Raw genomic sequence first — 17837 nt, forward strand, 5'->3', positions numbered from 1 at the left:
TCTATGAAATTAGGATATATTAAAATAAAAATGTTACAAATCGAAAGTCATTTCCTGAATATTAAAATTCCAATTTAAATTATTTTTAAAACAATATCGAAATAATCATGAATACTATTAAACAGGAAATTTTTATATGCGTATTGCTAGACATATAATATGTCAGATATGTACACCCTAACCTATGCTTTATATAAATAGCAAACACATGAGTGAGGTTAGTCTGAAAGAATAAATTGAAATAATGCTTCCAAATCAAAAGAGGCAGCTGTACACATCTCTACTTACCATGTCAGAGGATTTTAGTGAATATCCTCAAAAACTACTCTCAGGTTTAGGTAAATCGACCAAAAGAGGCATTAAAAAGTGTTCAGTTTGCGGAGTATATAATGGCACAAGAAGTATTACTTGTAAAAATAAAAGTTGTAACGCAGTTCTAAAACCGTCGGAAGAAAAATCTAAATTAGATTTGGATGCCGTAAAATTGTTAACCAATACTGAAAAACAAGTGTATTCGGTTAAAATTTCTGATATGGGGTCTGATTATAGAGGCTTTGTGCAGCTTCCAGTACTACAGTCTTGCACAGAGAAGGATACGAGTAATTATTCAGAGGTTGCTATTTGTTTCGTTGATTCTTGTCAAAACTCATTCGATAATTCGATATTAAAATGTCATGAAGAGGAAAGAACTAGTACAGATTCGAATAAAGTTTTATGTACACACATAAAATCTGCTTTAAAAAGTCAAAACGAAGCTTCTCCTATCGAACTTAAACTTGATGTTCTCCATTCACTGAATATTAAAAATTATATCAAACAGAGGCTGTGCTTATTAAATTCTGAGAAAGAAGGAACATTAGTACAAAGGGTCTCTAAATCTGTTATAGTTGTTAAATGCCATGCAAGTGCTAAGCACCCCTTAGGATATTTACATTTTACCTTTATAAAGGGTAATAGCAAAGATGTTTATGAGAAATTTGATTGTGGCTGTTCAAATTTTCCAGGTTTGCATGAATTTATTTACGTACCTTATAAATGATGTGATGGTAATTTTTTAAAATTTTAGTGTTAGAAATATTAGACCATGAATGCAGTCATGGAAAACAAAAATGTATTCATTATTACGCTTGTATTTGGGCTTTAGTGTGTGAAGGGAAATGTGATGAATATGCGAGTATTGTTACTTGCGAAACATCCAGAGGTTGGAGTATATTGTATTCTAATCTCTTACTAGAAATACAATATAAGTTTTGTAGATTTAATTATTCCAAAAAATATTGAACTGACTAAAGTAAATACCAGTTATACGGCGAATGTAACAAGATTACAATCCAAGCTTAAAGTATTACCTAAAATTAGAGAGGTAAGACTAAGAATTTTTATGTTAATAGCGAAAATAGAAATTCATTTGTGATTAAAATATGTCAGTACACAGTTTGTGATACAATTGAGTGTCTTTGAGGTTTATGGCATTACAATTATAGTTAAGTAGGGTGATTATATTGTTTGGGCAGTTGTTAACTAGTCTTTCGTTTTTGTACTTTTCGCAGTTCAACAATAAATGCTTCACATTTAGATTCTCATTATAAGATTCACATATTGGTGGATTTTCTCAGTTAAATAGATATGAGTGTGTCACTTTAGTGTGCACTTGAACAATCAATTTTTATTTAATCCATACGATTTTTAAAATTGTTTTTCCATGGCTAAACAAATGGTTTTATAGATTTTAATAAGTTGTTGAATGATGGAACCTATAGAGTCTGTAATTAAAGCTATTTTATTATATTGATTTATTCTGGCGATTATTAGTGCCTGTAGTTTGGTATAGAGTTCTTCAGTGTGGACGCTATTATATGTAGATAGTTTGAATATGTGAATTCATAGTACTACTGCTGCTAATAGGCCATTAAGTGCGTCGATGTTCATTAAAATTTGAATTCATATTCTTTGAAGCTTACTTCTGTAAAAGTACAAAATGATTGTGCTATTAACGAATAATATGTTTATTCTTTCTTTAAAGAATTCATTTTTACCTTAATGGTAGGAATAGGGAATGTCAAAGGAGGGTGGATATTTATATTAATTGGAAGCAAATCTACTACTCCAAGTGCTAGGGTATTTGTATATTGCCAAATTATTTCATAGAAGGGAATCATTTATTTTCAAATAAGTATTTAAAGTAATCTGTTTAAATATTGACGTTAACAGGATTATTTTTATTGAGTTGCATCTTCTTTTGACTGTTTAAGGTGAGTATGGACCTTCTTGTATGTAGTTTCTCGAAAAATTCATACACTTTGTTTAGTTTCTGAGAATTTCAATCCATTGGTGTTAGACCTGCTGCTTAATTTGTCCAGAGCGGATTATATAGGCGTTTGAGTAGTAGTCGTATTTTTACCATTTGCAAATAAAACTAAATCATCAGCGTACAATCTTCCCTTGTGAACTATTCTTCTGTAATTTTTCAATGGATACATTTTTATCTATTTTTAAATATATATAAATATTTTTTAAATTTCAGAAATCAAAATTACATAGAAAGAAACAATCATTAAAAAGATGTCATAGAATAATGCCAAAAATTTTACCAATTGAAATAAAAGTCTTAAAAGATACACCAAAACCAAATGATATGGTATCATGGGGTTTCATTGATTGGTTGTCTTTTGTTACGGAGTCAATAAACAAGACAATGCAGTTTGATAATTATGGTATTGTCAATACAACTATTCTGCAAATACCTGAGGTAATTGAGTTAGCTGTGCAATATATTGTGTTAAATTCTGGATATTTATGAGGGTAACTTGTAAATAATAATGTTTGATTTGAAGTAATTGACCAGCAACATCTGAAAGTACCAAGTGTAGTAGTTGATTTTATGTAATATATACCATACAAGTTCTTTAGAAACATCAACTGAGATTTTTTCAGGATTTTTATAAGTGCTTCCAACAAAGAATTCCAAATGTTTATGACGTTGTAGAAAATGGAAATTCACATGTTTATTATATCATGAATATTTTACATCTAAAAGAAATTTTTGACACTCCAAAAGTAAGTTAATTCATTATATTCATGGATAATATTTTACGAGTGTATTTATTCAATTTCTCGACTCCATCTTTTCCAAAAGTGCTCATATAATTCAGTTGATACTGGTTCAGTCGATTTTCCTTAACATTAATTATTAGAAGCTCTGGTACTGCTGCCATTGGTCTACCAATTAGAAAATGGGATGGCAAGAGAAAGGTCAAATCAATAGGATCAGTGTGTTAAAGGAGTAAGAGGTCGTGAATTCAACACTGCTTCAATGCGGCCGAGTAACGTTTGAAAGTCACGAAATAACAACTTATGGTCACTTATCATACGCTTGAGATGATGTTTTAAACTCTTTAACCCCGCCTTCTAAATTCCCTCAAAAGAGGCGAATTAGCTTCGTTGGTTGGGATCGTTAACTCAACTCCCGCGTACAGTTTGGTCAAAATTTATCGACATCAAACATGCTCCCGTCCTTGAAAGTTCTGGTTTAACTTTCAATGGGAAGAGGATAAACTCTTGTCACTACATGGGTAACTCCAATGCCTGCTGCATTCACAGAAATGACGCGATTACTACCATCCTTTCCTGGCATTAATTTGAGAATGCGACCCAGACGCCATTGTCCCAAAATGAGGCGAATTAGCTGCTATAAAATACTACTCGATATCCAGTTGGACGAACTTTGAGTTCGTGTAAGTGGACTGTAAATGACACTGATTGTTCAAATTTGAATTTTTATTATAATAAAAAAAATGATAAAAAAGTACAAAAATTATAGTTACAGGCTCACATCTTTGAATATTATATGCTAATGTTTTCTGCGTTGGTAAGGATCGTCAACTAGACCCTTTCCACACTCTCACATACAGTTTTGTCAAAATTTATCTGCAGTAAATAACTACTATTACATTTTATTATTCATTTTGTAGATAAAATTGATGATTTCCAAAAAATTCGTTCACAACGATCAAAAAGGCTATGTAGAATATAATGAGAATAATGAAGAAGTGGACAAATCATTTTTATGTCCATTTATATATTTTCTGAATGTTGGACAATCCACTGTAGACGAAAGTGATAACACCAACAACTCTTTTTATATCGAATGGACACCATCTTTGTTTAGTGTAATAAATATAGGACAATTGAAATTACAATATAAATATGGACGTAAAAGTACTTAAATTTAAATTTATACTGAATAAAATATATATATATATATATATATATATATATATATATATATATATATATATATATATATATAGTTAGTAGAAATCTTTAGCAGCTTTAAATCATGGCGTTCGTTTCTTTTCACAGGATAGAAATGTTTCCAATGTTGTTAGGAATATCTATATTGTCCCGGTCTTCATATTTCTTTTTCTTATATTTCTATATAAGTAACAAAAAGTGCAGTTCTTTGAAATGTTTTCTTCAAATTATCTATTTTTATAAACAAGGTGATGGTAGTCATCAAAATATTCTTCTTAGTTTATAGAAAGGAAAATCACTTATAGATCTGCTAAATCTGCAAACTAATATTCTGTAATATTCTAGTTTTATTGTGATGTGCATTAGTCTTAAGTTCAACTCTGCTTAAATCAAACGCACACGTTGAATTTTAAACTCTTACTTATCTTTATTAATTACACAAAAATACCACAATCAAACAAAAGTGTTGAAATTGCTTATCATAGCGATAGCAACAATAATGCGATGGTAGCATTTTTACTTAGTATTTCAAAGTTTAGTAAACTATACCGCATAATATCAAAATTCTTCGCTATTGCAAGGGCATTTGCATGTCATAAAATAAGTGTTATTTTACCCTGTAAGTTTTAAGAGAAGTTATTTCGGTTATTTTGACTTAACAATGAAATGAAAAAATGGACACATCTTTAACATAATTAATGTTACATAATAAAACAAAATTTACAAACAAAAATTACATAAAGCCGAAAGACTTCTACCACTTCTTTTTTAACCGGCGCTACGTTCCTTTGAGAATCAGGGAATCTCAATAATCAACTGCCAATCTGTTGTGTTCTGAGCATGGTGCATTGAATGTCGAACTCCTAGCTCGATCATATTGAAATAAAATCTCAATTTTCTATCCCAACAAACACATTCTTTATGCCTCATCAGACGACATTGAGCTTCCACTGTCGGCAACATTTATAATAAGGGGGTGGTACCATCAATGACAATGTCTATATTTCACATTTTTGTTTCAATCTTGAAGCCCGAAATATTTACCGTTTTAGAAAAAATGAAGCTTTTTAGTTCTCTTTTTAGACAGATTATAGCTAACGTCAACAACTTAATCATCTGTCTCAGTGTCAGACGTATTTAGGAAAATTACGCAAAAGACAAATATAAACAAACTCACTGCAGTACGATAATACGATGCCTTCCCTGCACTACACCTGATCTAATGGCTTCTTCAGCAATGCGGCGCTCGACCCTCCCATGCGGCTTTTTATTTTGTGGCATATTGCCGTGCCGCGTTTCGCTCGGGATGATCACGTGCTGATCACGCACTGATCATTGTTTTGGTTTACTATTTTTCTTTAATAAATAGATTATAACATTTAATAAATAGACTATAACATTAATAAAAAATACTGTTCACTTCTACTTGACAACAAAATGCTTGAAATATTTAAATGTACTTTGCACTTGAGTATAATAAATTTTAAATAGATATTTTTAGGGTCTTATCCAAACATTAATGATTTTCTACATTTCATTTACTTCTGATACGAATCTCAATGTCAGAGTGGGATTATTAGAGAGATAAGAGATCATTTAGAAGAATCTAAATAAAAAATAGTTGATATTCAAAAGCTAATCTATATCTATAAATGGTTATTGATTGTTCCTACTTGAGAACGTTATCAATCACTAATTTTAAATCACTCAATATACAGTTAAATGATATGACTTATTGTCTATTATGTAAAGAGCTTGATAGGATACCAGGATATTAGAATATCTTCAGTCTCCACTTAAAAAGAAATGAGTATTCCTATGAAGAAGTTTTAGGAAATAGGGGAGATCAGGGAAGTATTTGGATTTCAGTAAAATGTACTCCTCATTAGCTTTATGAAATTATATATGGAAGAAATTGTGGCGAAGAGGAAGAAATTCCAGTTCTAGAATAGATACTGGAGTTTATACATATTTTTGAACTAAAAGGGGAGTTGTAGTCGGTGAAGGCAGCTTACAAACAATAAAGTACAACTTCTTGCAAGGTCAAAATATTGTATATAGGTTGACATTATGTCATTGCATTTTGGCTGCTATTAATCAAAATTCCATATGCTTTGAACCCTGATTGACAGGAAAGAGTACCCAGGCGGGCCAGGCCTTGACTAGATAGAACAAGGGGAAATATGAGTTAATGTTGTTATTTTCAGTGGGTTTGGGTTCTTTGTTGAGGAATGATGAAGTTCAAAGTTAACAAAATGTTTAGTTTATTGAACAGAGTTTCAAAAGGTACCTGTCAATGTACACAAAAATCAGTATCTAATTTACAATTTTAATAAGAAAAATATTCAGGACTTCATATAAAAGCAACATACTTGTTTGTTTACAATTCTGTGAAAGAAAATTAATGAACAAAGTTTTGGCATGTGGCGACAAAATTTGAATACCAAAATACAGCTTAATTTGATACGAAATGAACATACCTTTTGAATCGTTTGACAATACTTGTTTTGATTAACAAAATTGGATTACAAATTAGAGCACGTTTGCCTTCGCCATTTCATTTTGCTTTTTTTTCGCTGTCGCGGAAACATATCAAAAAGTGCTTATCGCCTGCCACTTAACTAAATTAAAAATTAACATGAACATATAAAAAATAACTAAAAAATTTTTGTCGATAAGCCGATAATGTTGCAAGTGATTTAAACAATCAGCCGGACTTCATCTGCGCATTCTTTTGATCAAGACATATTGCGTTTTACATTGCATCAAGCAAAGAGGTTTTGAGGAGCACAAGAAACCTTGAGGTTGCAATGCAATGTGAGATCTTATGTATAATCCAGGGTATATTTGGATAAATTGACGTGAATCGTGCAAATCTTTTGGATGCTCTTTCATTGCATGAGATGACTTGCGATATGGACTAACCATTGTACTCGCCTGATCTAGTACCATGCAATAATATTTCTAAAACTGCAAGGGAAGAAACTTTTCGGATTAGTAATGCAAGTGAAACAAGCTATCATAAATAGGTGCCAAAGAACTTTTAAATTTTAATTTAAATTATTTTAACAAATTTTATGTAGGCTGGGACATTCTATTATAAAATACGTGTACATCCTTGAAATTGAACTTCTCCAATCAACTTTTCATGACATATTATCATCCATCATAGGAAACGTGAAACAAAAACTACGTACTCAATCAATTTAAACCTGTAGTCCATAAAACACAGATAAGATTAGAATTTCATTTTTATAGTACGACTTGAATCATATTACTGACTTCAACTCTTTATAATGGAAGCTATTGATATAGAAAATTTACTTTTAAACAATGATGAAAAAGCTAAACATTTCGCTAAAGAAAATTTGAATGAAACCAACGAACACAGAGAAAAATGTTTGGAAGAAATTAGAAAATGGTTAACAGAAGACCAGGCTAAGTTACATGCAAGAATGGAGGATCAATATTTATTACCCTTTTTAAGAGGATGTAAGTATAATATGGAAAAAACAAAGAAGAAATTAGTTAATTATTATACTATGAGGAAGAACGTTCCCGAATGGTTCCAAAACAGAAATCCAGAGTTGAAAGAAATTCAGGATTTAATGAAATTAGGAGTATTTGTGCCATTAACAAAACTACAGGATAATAAGTAAGTTTTTCAAATTAATTCAAACGAAATTTTTGGCGTTGAGGCTATCATTCTTATATTCAAATATTTTAACAATTTTACTGACATTTTGACACAAATTCCTCTATAAGTTCTTAAATTAAATGTGGTCCTATTAGGTGATAAATGTGGTCGAATTAAATTGATTAGAGATATTTTTTGTGCTTTCGGAAAGAATTTCAGTGAATATGGCTTTAACCTTGTATTAGAAATAATCCTGAGAAGTAGTGGCAACCGAATCTAGGGGATGATTTACAATGACAAAACACAAATTCTAGCCTACGCAGATGATGTGGTACTTAATATATAAGTAGAACGAAAAAGGTTCTAGAAAAACGTTTGTACTCTTTGAAAAGAAAGTGCGTATAAATGAACAAAAGGCCAAATATATGGAGATGGGAAGGGATCTTGATAGCTGCAATCAATTGAAAGTGACGACAAGTATAGTTTTGATAAAATCCAGGGGTTCGAATATCTGGGAGTAACAGTGACAAACGAAGGAGGTGAAACCTGGAAAATCAACTGGCGAGAGGGAATAAAACGTTTGGAGCCCTAGGAGGACCATTACGATCAAAAGATAATTGAAGAGCCGCCAAGTTATGCATTTACCAGACAGTTATACAACCAACGGTGCTGTATGGCAGTGAGTTTTGGATTATGAACAAAAAAGAAGAAAACAAAACAATCACATGGGAGAGAAAGGTACTAAGGAGGATTTTCAGAAGAGTGTGAGAGCAAAACGAGTGGGGAAGAAGAACAAACGCAGAGATTAAAGTACTGAATGGTCAAGCTGAGATGGGCTATGCGGTCAGAGCAAAAAGACTCCTTTGGATGGAGCATATAGCCAGAATGGACGAAGACAGTTGGGTGAAAAGATCCTTGTTAAGGGAAGAAGGAACGAAAAGGAAAAGAGATAGATAGATAGATAGATAGATATAAAAAATGGATAGAAGCATGTAGAGAATATTTAGAATGAATAGGAATAGAGAACGTGAAGCAGCCATGAACAAAAATATATGCAGGAAAGCAGTAGAGCCACTCCAAGCCTTGGGCCTGTACGGCCAGTTGAGCTGTATACACACACATACATACATATATATATATATATATATATATATATATATATATATATATATATATATATATATATATATATATATATATATATATATATATATATATATATAATTGATATACACTAAAGAATTTAATACTTTTCTAATTTGCAATCAGGCTTTCCAAATTACTTGAATCAATATGGCGTTTGTTGGAAAATAGTTTTATAATGAGCATTAAGTTTGTGGGTGTTCATTTGAAGTATTTTTACAGTACATTAGAACTTATTTTCTTATAATATAGATGAAAAGTAAGTATTTAGAAACATTTCTGTGAAAAAATAGGGATTTGGTGGATAGCATGTTTTATAAACTCTAAGCTACTTTTCTTTTCCACAATCAACTACAAGACTTTCTTGTGGCATTTTTAATTGGAAAAGACACCTATGAAGAAAGTGAAAACCACACAATGTACTTAGAAAAGTTTGAAATACTTGTTTTCGTTTTTGAGATTTGTTCATCAAATACAGTTAGGTTTTGCTCAAGTGCCCCTCAAGTATCAGATAAATGTTTGGACTTCATGAGCTACAAAATTGTGCTTTATAGACATTGATTTTGTCCAAAACTTTATTCTATTACATTATTGGATGTAGAAACTTCAGAATATACATTATTACATAATAAAGAAGACTAAAAGAGTCCAATAAGTTTATCTATAAAGAAAAGTATAGTTATAAGTGCTTATAGTATGCCTATTTTTTATTCAATTATTCGTGTAGTTTTTATTTCGGATACAGCACGAAATAAATAATTTGTGGTGTGTTGTTGGTGTGTTTGATAAATTGGAAAGCGACTACTAATATGTCGTTGGAATTCCAAAGGAAAGGTTTTCGTTTCGAGGTTATGTTATTAACGTCACCTTTTGTCCCAATTGTATTACTTACTTCAGTTTACGTTCTTTTTTATTTCGGTTCTTTTTGTTTTGTTTTTTTTGTATTTACAGAGATTTTTTAAACGCTATTATAGCTTAGGGATTTTTTAAAATTTTACAAATAAGCGTATAGTGTCTTTTCATTATACATAAGTATAATTGTGTTTACAATAAAAATGAAGATAAATTAGGAAAAATGAGTTTAAAAATATAAAAAAAACAGCCAAACAGATATCATATTCCAATCTAAAAGGAAATGATCGATTTTGGATTACTGGAATAAACTAAAATTCTTATGTAAATTTTTAATGTTTTGTTGTCTAATAGATAAATTAATGAAATTACTTATTCCAAAAAGTAGTTGATTTAAATTGCAAAAAATGGTGGGTAGAAAGGGGTAATTGGTAGAAAGAAGAAAGATATATGGGAGAAAAATTGAGAGAGCGTCCATATACGATAAATAACACTTCAAAAACATTGCAGACTGGCGCTATTGTAAACAAATGGTATGACATTAATGTAGCAATTGTAGATGAATATGCCGGATTGAAAAATATAGTTAATTCTTGAAATTTTCAACAGCCTATGTTGCACAAAATTGTGAATAGTTATCCAGAAGGTAGGTAAATAATATTTGGCGCTTCCTTTAAACTTTACTCTGATGCAAATGTGGCGCCACCCTTATTTAACACATTTCGACAGACACTTTTTCATATAGCATTGTTGTCCTTTTCTCTCCCTCTAAAAGAAATGTTTTTTTTTGTAGTTTTCTATTGAAATATGTTAAAAACAAAACAAACAAATTAAGTTTTTCAATATTGATTCATGGACATTAATTGATGACTCCCTGTTAAATAATTCTCATTATTTGTATAAACAGAAAAACTAGTAATATAAACAAAAGACCATGGAATAATTTTGAACTTCTCATATTTTTCGACATTTTAATGATTATACAACATAGAAAGTAATAAAGAGATTTATAATGCAAAGTCGTATTTTTTTTTATTTTTACAATTCACGGAATAGCCCCAATACAATATATAAAGAAAGGACCATGCTGGTTTTTTGGATCTTCTAATATCTACCATCTCCATTGATAATAAATTTAATTTTATTTCAGACTGGTAGTTATTGTACGAACAGCTATACACGACCCTTGTATTCACACCCAAGACAATGTATTCAAAACTGGAAATATGATGATGGATGTTGCATCTTTAGAAAATATCATACCGGCTCAAATTTATGGCGTCATAGCGATATTTGATCTTTACGGTATGGATTTCGATCACGCCAAAGAATTTACACCGAGCATGATCAAAAAGGCAGTATTTTGTTGGCAAAATTACCATGTTAGACCTAAAAACCTCGAGTTCATCAATGCACCAGTTAGTATTTATCACTAGCTGCTTTCCATTTACATTCAAGTGAACTGAGAGTTATACTCAGATAATGACGTCAGTGAAAAAAGGAACGCGTAGTGTGAGTTGAAATTCTCAATAACCACATAAAATCATCATTATCATTGGTCATCCAACCGTCTGTTACTCACAGCGAAAGAAACGATAAAACTTAAATAATAACTGTTTGCAATAATTTAGTATTGTGTACTTACTTGTTTATTTTGATGACAACATCTGACAACGTGATGTCCTCAACCTCACTTTCAAATCTAAGTTCACAAAACTCACTAAAGCACACGGTCCTAAGCTTGTGCAGATTGCTGGTAAAAACTAGGTTTCAAGTGAGAATTATCTGAGTTTTGATGTAAAAGGGAAGCAGCTTTTATATAAGTTATTTGAATATATCCATAGTAATGCAGAGTTTTCCAATTTATTCTTGTTCTAACTCTTCTATCTTCTATTGGGTGGTATTCTATTTTGAAAAACATTCTACATAAAGGACAAAATTATATGCTGGATGTTATCAGGATTTACAAGATTTTACAAGGTCAAAATATTTTGAATAATGGTAGGTAGAAGGCACATTCCAGTAAATATGCCCTCAAATTATTACGGTATAAAGGAAAAGATGATGTCGATTTGATTTCAAGTGATTGTGCATTTTTTTGCATTGTAAAATATTGAGCCCTTAATTAATTCTGAACGTGGAGTAGGTAGGTGAAAGTCGTGCTCCGCGTTCCTAAGTGGATAGCCGGGCAACGACCTTTATAAATTGGAGAAGCGTGTTTACGAATTAGGCAAACGGATTCAAAGATGAATAAGGAAGGAAGAGTCAGAATTTTTAATATTTTAAAGAATTGTTTGGAGTGAAACCTGCTGTTTATTTCGAGTAAATATCTAATAGCTCTCTTTTGTAAGTTGAAAATTCGCTCAAATTGAGTCGCACCACATGTACCCCAGGAGGGAAAGGCAGGAAATGTAACTCAATAAGGCATAATAGACTGTTAGGTGGATAGTTCAGTTCTTTGGAATTCAATCACAACGCAAAATAGGAGCAACTAAATTTTTTAGATAAGACGGCAATATATATTTCAAGGAATTGACCACAACAAGCCCTTTCATAGGTTCAACGACGCGACATCAATGGTTGGGTTATTTAATAACTGAAAACAACAAACTAGTATTTATGAAGTGGCGTGCGTCAACATAATAAATATCAGGGGTTTGAGGAAATATCTTGTAAATTCTTTGAATCTAGTTAACAAGAAGAAGGCAGAGTTCGTACGTATCAGAGTTCATGTGAGGCTGGCGAAATAGTATCGGGTGTGCCGCAGGATTCAATAATTGGCTCACTTTTGTTCCTGTTATATGTCTTTGATATTTGTGACAGTGTCTCATACCGTCACATACAATCATATGTTGATGATACTCAGGATCTACACTGCTTTGATCTTGTAGATCCAAATGCAGCAGCTACACACCTAAATAGAGATCTGTCAAGTATTCTGAATATTCCACTGAACATAATCTAAAGCTGAATGCAAATGAGACTGAAGTTTTGCTGTTTAAAATTGGAGTTGGGCAGTGAGACATTGGTAATAAAATCATTTGCTAAGAACTTAGTACTAATTCTATATGTGGACTTGAGATTTGAAGAACATGAAAGATGAAACTCTTTTATATGAGGAAAAAGCTTTGTGAATTTTTAGTATTGTCGATTTTTACCTACTGTAATGTTCTCGACTATCCTTGTCTTGACATAGCATCGAAAAATCGTGTACAGTATGTACAAAACGTGTTTCGTAGATTTAGTTTCGTGCGAAGAAAGTATGACCATATTTGTGCCAAAATGTATTATTGATTAAAAATATCGAATGTTACCAATCTTCATTTGATGTGTCTTCTTAAGAAAGTGCTAAAATATGCGACATCTGTTTATTTGAGAGTGATATAATACATATTGTACATGTAAGATATAAAAAACTATGCCTTACCATAAATCTGCGCTTTTTCAAAGAAGTTTCACGTATTTAGCTGCTCTCCACGACGATATCAAATTGTGTGGTATGAATTCATGAAAATTTAAGTACGTGCAATTTTGCTTAATAAGTATATGTAACTAAATTTATCTTTTTAAATTATTTAATAAGTTTATAGTTGAGAGTGTAGAAAGGCGGCTAAAAGTGGTTAGATGGAAGATTAACATATATGTTAAATCTCGCCATTCCTGTTGCATGATGCCTGCGTATAGTATACATTGTAAATTGTATTGTGTACACATATCAGACCAATAGAGACGATTTATTTTTATTATTATGCGAAAGACTTATGCATTACTCGGCTTAGAGCCGGTATTATTTACACATTTTCGCTGTGCTACATCTGTCAAATTATTTATTACTATTACTAACTATTAATGAGTCAACTCCTGCAATGATGTTATTAGAGTATTTGCTCTTCCTCAGCTCAAGTAATTTTGGACGACCGCCGTATAGGGATTAAGCCCTCAAATTCCGCTAATGTCTTATGCATTTCGAGTGACACTTTGACGATGTTTGGTTCGGTATTGTCTAAATCATGTATAGTCTGATTGCTGGTGATTTTATCTTCATGTTCGCCAGTGTGTTCATGTTCATCGTGTGTGATCATCTATTCTTTGAAGATCTAGAAGGACTTCTCCTCGTATTTGCTGCAGGATAGGTGCAGGAAGCAAATTGTTCTTCACAATACTCCTTCTCGGGTCAGCTATTCGTTGTTCCTTTAAATGCTGCAATTCTAAGTACCTCTTAACAAAATCACGATGAATGGCGTAGGTGGTCATATCGGTCTCCATGTTGGTTGCTCTGTAATAGGAGCGCATTATGAATGAATTCAACTCACTGGTCCATTTCATGCGCTTCCTAGGTAATCCGGCTCCGTTTACTCCGTAAATTATACATCATGTTTTTTTTTTGTATTTTAACCCTTCTTCCAGGGGATAGGGAAGTTATGAAAATTGAATTATTATCATTATTATTTTGTGCTCCCCATTATAGATTATGAGCTAAACATTTCTATTTATAGTTGTTTAATGGTGTCTTAATATCAATATCTTGCCAATCACTATATTTTAGAGAATTATTATATTGTTAATTAGACGTTAGAGTTGGCATGAAAAAATTGCTATTTCTGTTTCAGCCCACAATAAATGTAATTTTATCAATATTCAAGAGTTTCATGAGCGAAAAATTGAAAAATAGAATAAAAGTTCATACGGACGGATACGAAAAGTTATATGAAGTGGTAAGCAAAGATATATTACCGCCAGAATACGGAGGTCATGGAGAAACAATGGAAGAACTTATAAAATATTGGAATGGTGTATTATTAAAATATAAAACTTGGTTTTTAGATGATGAGATGTATAAATCTGAATAAAAAGTTGTATTTTCATATTTCTACTTCATTTATGAATAAAATTCCATATACAAAAACGTATTCAATCCAGTACAAAGCTTATTAATACCTACCAAACTGTACCAGAAATTCTAAAAAGGAAAATTTCTACAAAAAATTTATATGAAGGTGGCTGCACACTAATGGACAAACAAGGAAATATTCTAGTTAACAAAAATACTCTCGAAAACAAATACTTATTCTTTAATTAAAACTTAACTCATAAGTATATACCTTGTTATCGTAAATAACACCCGGTATGCATATTGTAACTTCTTTAGCATAGTTCTAGAATATTTGAGATACATCCTAATAGATTCTCGGAATACACAGGGCGTGCGTTTAGCGTCTACCTAGAATATAATGAAAATACTGGGTATACTCTTGGGGAGCACGAGGCACAAGCAATTGCCATCTATTGAGCAGTCATGACAACAAAGTGTCAGCCATGTTGTTGATGCGTTTTGAGGAGAGAAGACATACCGCAACATTGCTAGTGATTATTGTTTGAAGAAGAAAATAAGCGAATCATGGAGAAAGACGCTACCGTCTTCCAAGCCGAGGTATTCGTTGTGATGGAATGCGGACGTGCAATACTCAAGCAACGCCACAGGAACACAGTAATTTCGATCTGCTAAGATAGCAGAGCTGCCATACAAGCTATAACGGCTGAAAAGGTATGCTCTAGGCTAGTGAGAAAAGTGTAAGAGAGTCCTTCAAAATCGGGTGTGATAGTTGCTCGACGAAGCGGATTCACTTGCCAGACTGGGATATGCGAACCCATCCTTAGTGTGGCTAAAAACGCTGTCATCATATCTCTCAGAAGCCTTCTCGCAAGGCGTGCTAGGCAGAGATAGATAGAGATGCCTGGCATGAGACAAGCTCGTCTCTTTAAACAACTGCTCCACCTAAATAGGTGCAAAATCAGACTAATGAGCGGACTTCTAACCGGACACTGCCATCAAAGACGTCACCGTCACACAATGGGCATCACGAATGATCCGGAGTGTCGTTGGTGCATGGAGGAAACTGCAGATCACGTTATCTGTGAGTGCCCTGCATTCACACGGGCGCCGGGCACGGCTTAAACACCTGAGCAAACCCCACAATCTGCCTAACGACATTAAAGGGTTCTAGCCAAAGCGTCTTCTTAAAGCGCTTTCTTAAAGGACATCGGACTTTGGTAACATGAAGTGGGACACAAGGGGTCTCTTTGAAGGCATATGTGCTCAACGGCTTCTTGGTCGCCCACAACTATGAACTATCCGACTATCATCTCTTTCCTCAACTGAAAAAAAGCTTAAAAGGTCGTAAATTTTCCTCTAACTAGGAGGTAATAAAAGCTGTGGAGGTCTGGTTTGCAGAGCAAGAAGAAATATATTTTTTAAAGGTCTAGAGACGTTGCAGGTTCTCTGTAATAAATGTATCCAATTAAGAGGAGAATATGTTGAGTAATAAAATAGTAGACAAAGAATTTTTCAATATATCCTCGTATATGAGTGGACGGATTGTTGATAAAAATTTCACGCGTCTCATGACTCATTCTTTAGTCTGACAAGGTATTCATCTGTTTTATGAATACACTACAGCGCAGCTCACCATCTTTGAGTAAATCTTTAAAAAAATTGAAAGACAAAGATTTGGTGCTATTATACCCATTTGTTTACGAAAAATGCGTAAACAATATGGCCGACGCCATGGGAGACCAATACCTATAGGGTGGCTGCCTATCTCCACTACTACGGTCATTAGTAGTCGATCGTCCCATAAATCCAACCAATGCGGATACACCGATGATCTGGCGATAATTATGCGGGGTAAGCAAGATGGTATCGTATGTGAACAAAAACAATCTACCCTAACAATCGCTCAGAGATGGTGTGTCAGTGAAGGTCTAAGTATATATCCCTCAGAGACCACTCTAGTGCCATTCACTAGGAAGAATAAATACTTTCCAAAAGCCCTCAGAATGAACTCGGATGACGTTCGATCAGAAACTAACATAGAAATTACATCTTGGGGCATAATGATGAACTGGACAAACAAATTCATTGTGCAACCTATCATAAGCTATGCAGTTATGGTGGCCAAGGACAAAATCCAAAATTGGGGAGTGAGCACTAGACAAGTTGTAAAGGGAGAAAACAGGCGCGACATGGTCATGCTCCACGGCAGCACTACAAGTCATTTTAGACTTGCCCCCTTTGAAGACCTCATAGAAAGTGAAGCAATAAAGTGAGGTGTTCATAGATATGGTCACGGACACCATGTCTTCCAAACTAGGCTTCACCAAAACCATAAAATTATAATGACAAATCGACAGCAACGGACAAATGCAGAGATTGCGTTTCCACGAGGTTCGTTAGTATGGTACACTGATGACTCGAAAACGGAAGATGGACATGTAGAGGCAAGAATATATGACCCAGGAACCAAGCTCGCTATCCCAATGGGCCCAAAACCTTCCATTTTACAGGTGGAAACATACGCTATCCTGCAAGCACTTGACTTTCATAAAATAGAGTCAAACTAATAGAGAATTACATTGAATCTTTGAACTTAATGGGAGCAAACAATAAAGTTACTATTATGTGGGTATCTGGCTACACCGGAGTACACGGCAATGAACAAGTCGATCATCTGGGAAAAAAGGCGAGAGAGTTACAGGTATTATTATTGGACACTGCCCGGTGACTACCACCCGAAGAGTATCGAAGAAACTCTCGACAGATCTTGTCGCTTCTGTAAAGAGCCAAAGAAAACCGCCGAACACGTCCTTTGTGAATGCGAGAGAACACATAAACAAAGACCACAATACTTACATTCAAGCTTTTTAAAGCCTAAAGCTAAAGTAGTTAAGCCGCATAGCCTCCAGACAGGTAGCTTCACTTTACAAAGTCGTTGCTGCCTGACTGGTAAACAGTCCGGGGTACACAATAGATCAATAGGTCAAATTGTTAGCGAGGTAAATTCACGCCCTAGATTATCTAATCTAATCTGATATATTCATCATAGTTACGTAGTATTTTCATATGCTCAACGTATCCTATATTTGTCAATGGTAAGAAACATTTTCTATCTTT

The 17837-nt window shown here is 33.1% G+C and overlaps 2 protein-coding genes across 2 annotated transcripts; both read left to right on the plus strand.

The window, feature by feature from the left end:
* The first annotated feature begins 63 nt into the window (after positions 1 to 63).
* Positions 64 to 4264, plus strand: LOC130446054 (uncharacterized protein C2orf42 homolog). Its single transcript, XM_056782068.1, has 6 exons — positions 64 to 1004; positions 1067 to 1201; positions 1257 to 1363; positions 2525 to 2749; positions 2935 to 3057; positions 3972 to 4264. Exons 1-6 carry the CDS (start codon positions 245 to 247, stop codon positions 4224 to 4226), a joined length of 1605 nt encoding a protein of 534 aa, XP_056638046.1. The 5' UTR covers positions 64 to 244; the 3' UTR covers positions 4227 to 4264.
* A 160-nt stretch (positions 4265 to 4424) lies between these two features.
* LOC130446059 (retinol-binding protein pinta-like) lies at positions 4425 to 14751 on the plus strand. Its single transcript, XM_056782082.1, has 3 exons — positions 4425 to 7909; positions 11037 to 11304; positions 14497 to 14751. The coding sequence occupies exons 1-3, from the start codon at positions 7551 to 7553 to the stop codon at positions 14734 to 14736; spliced, it is 867 nt and encodes a 288-aa protein (XP_056638060.1). The 5' UTR covers positions 4425 to 7550; the 3' UTR covers positions 14737 to 14751.
* Positions 14752 to 17837: the final 3086 nt, after the last annotated feature.

This window comes from Diorhabda sublineata, chromosome 1 (assembly GCF_026230105.1).
Source record: "Diorhabda sublineata isolate icDioSubl1.1 chromosome 1, icDioSubl1.1, whole genome shotgun sequence".
Lineage (NCBI taxonomy): Eukaryota > Metazoa > Arthropoda > Insecta > Coleoptera > Chrysomelidae > Diorhabda > Diorhabda sublineata.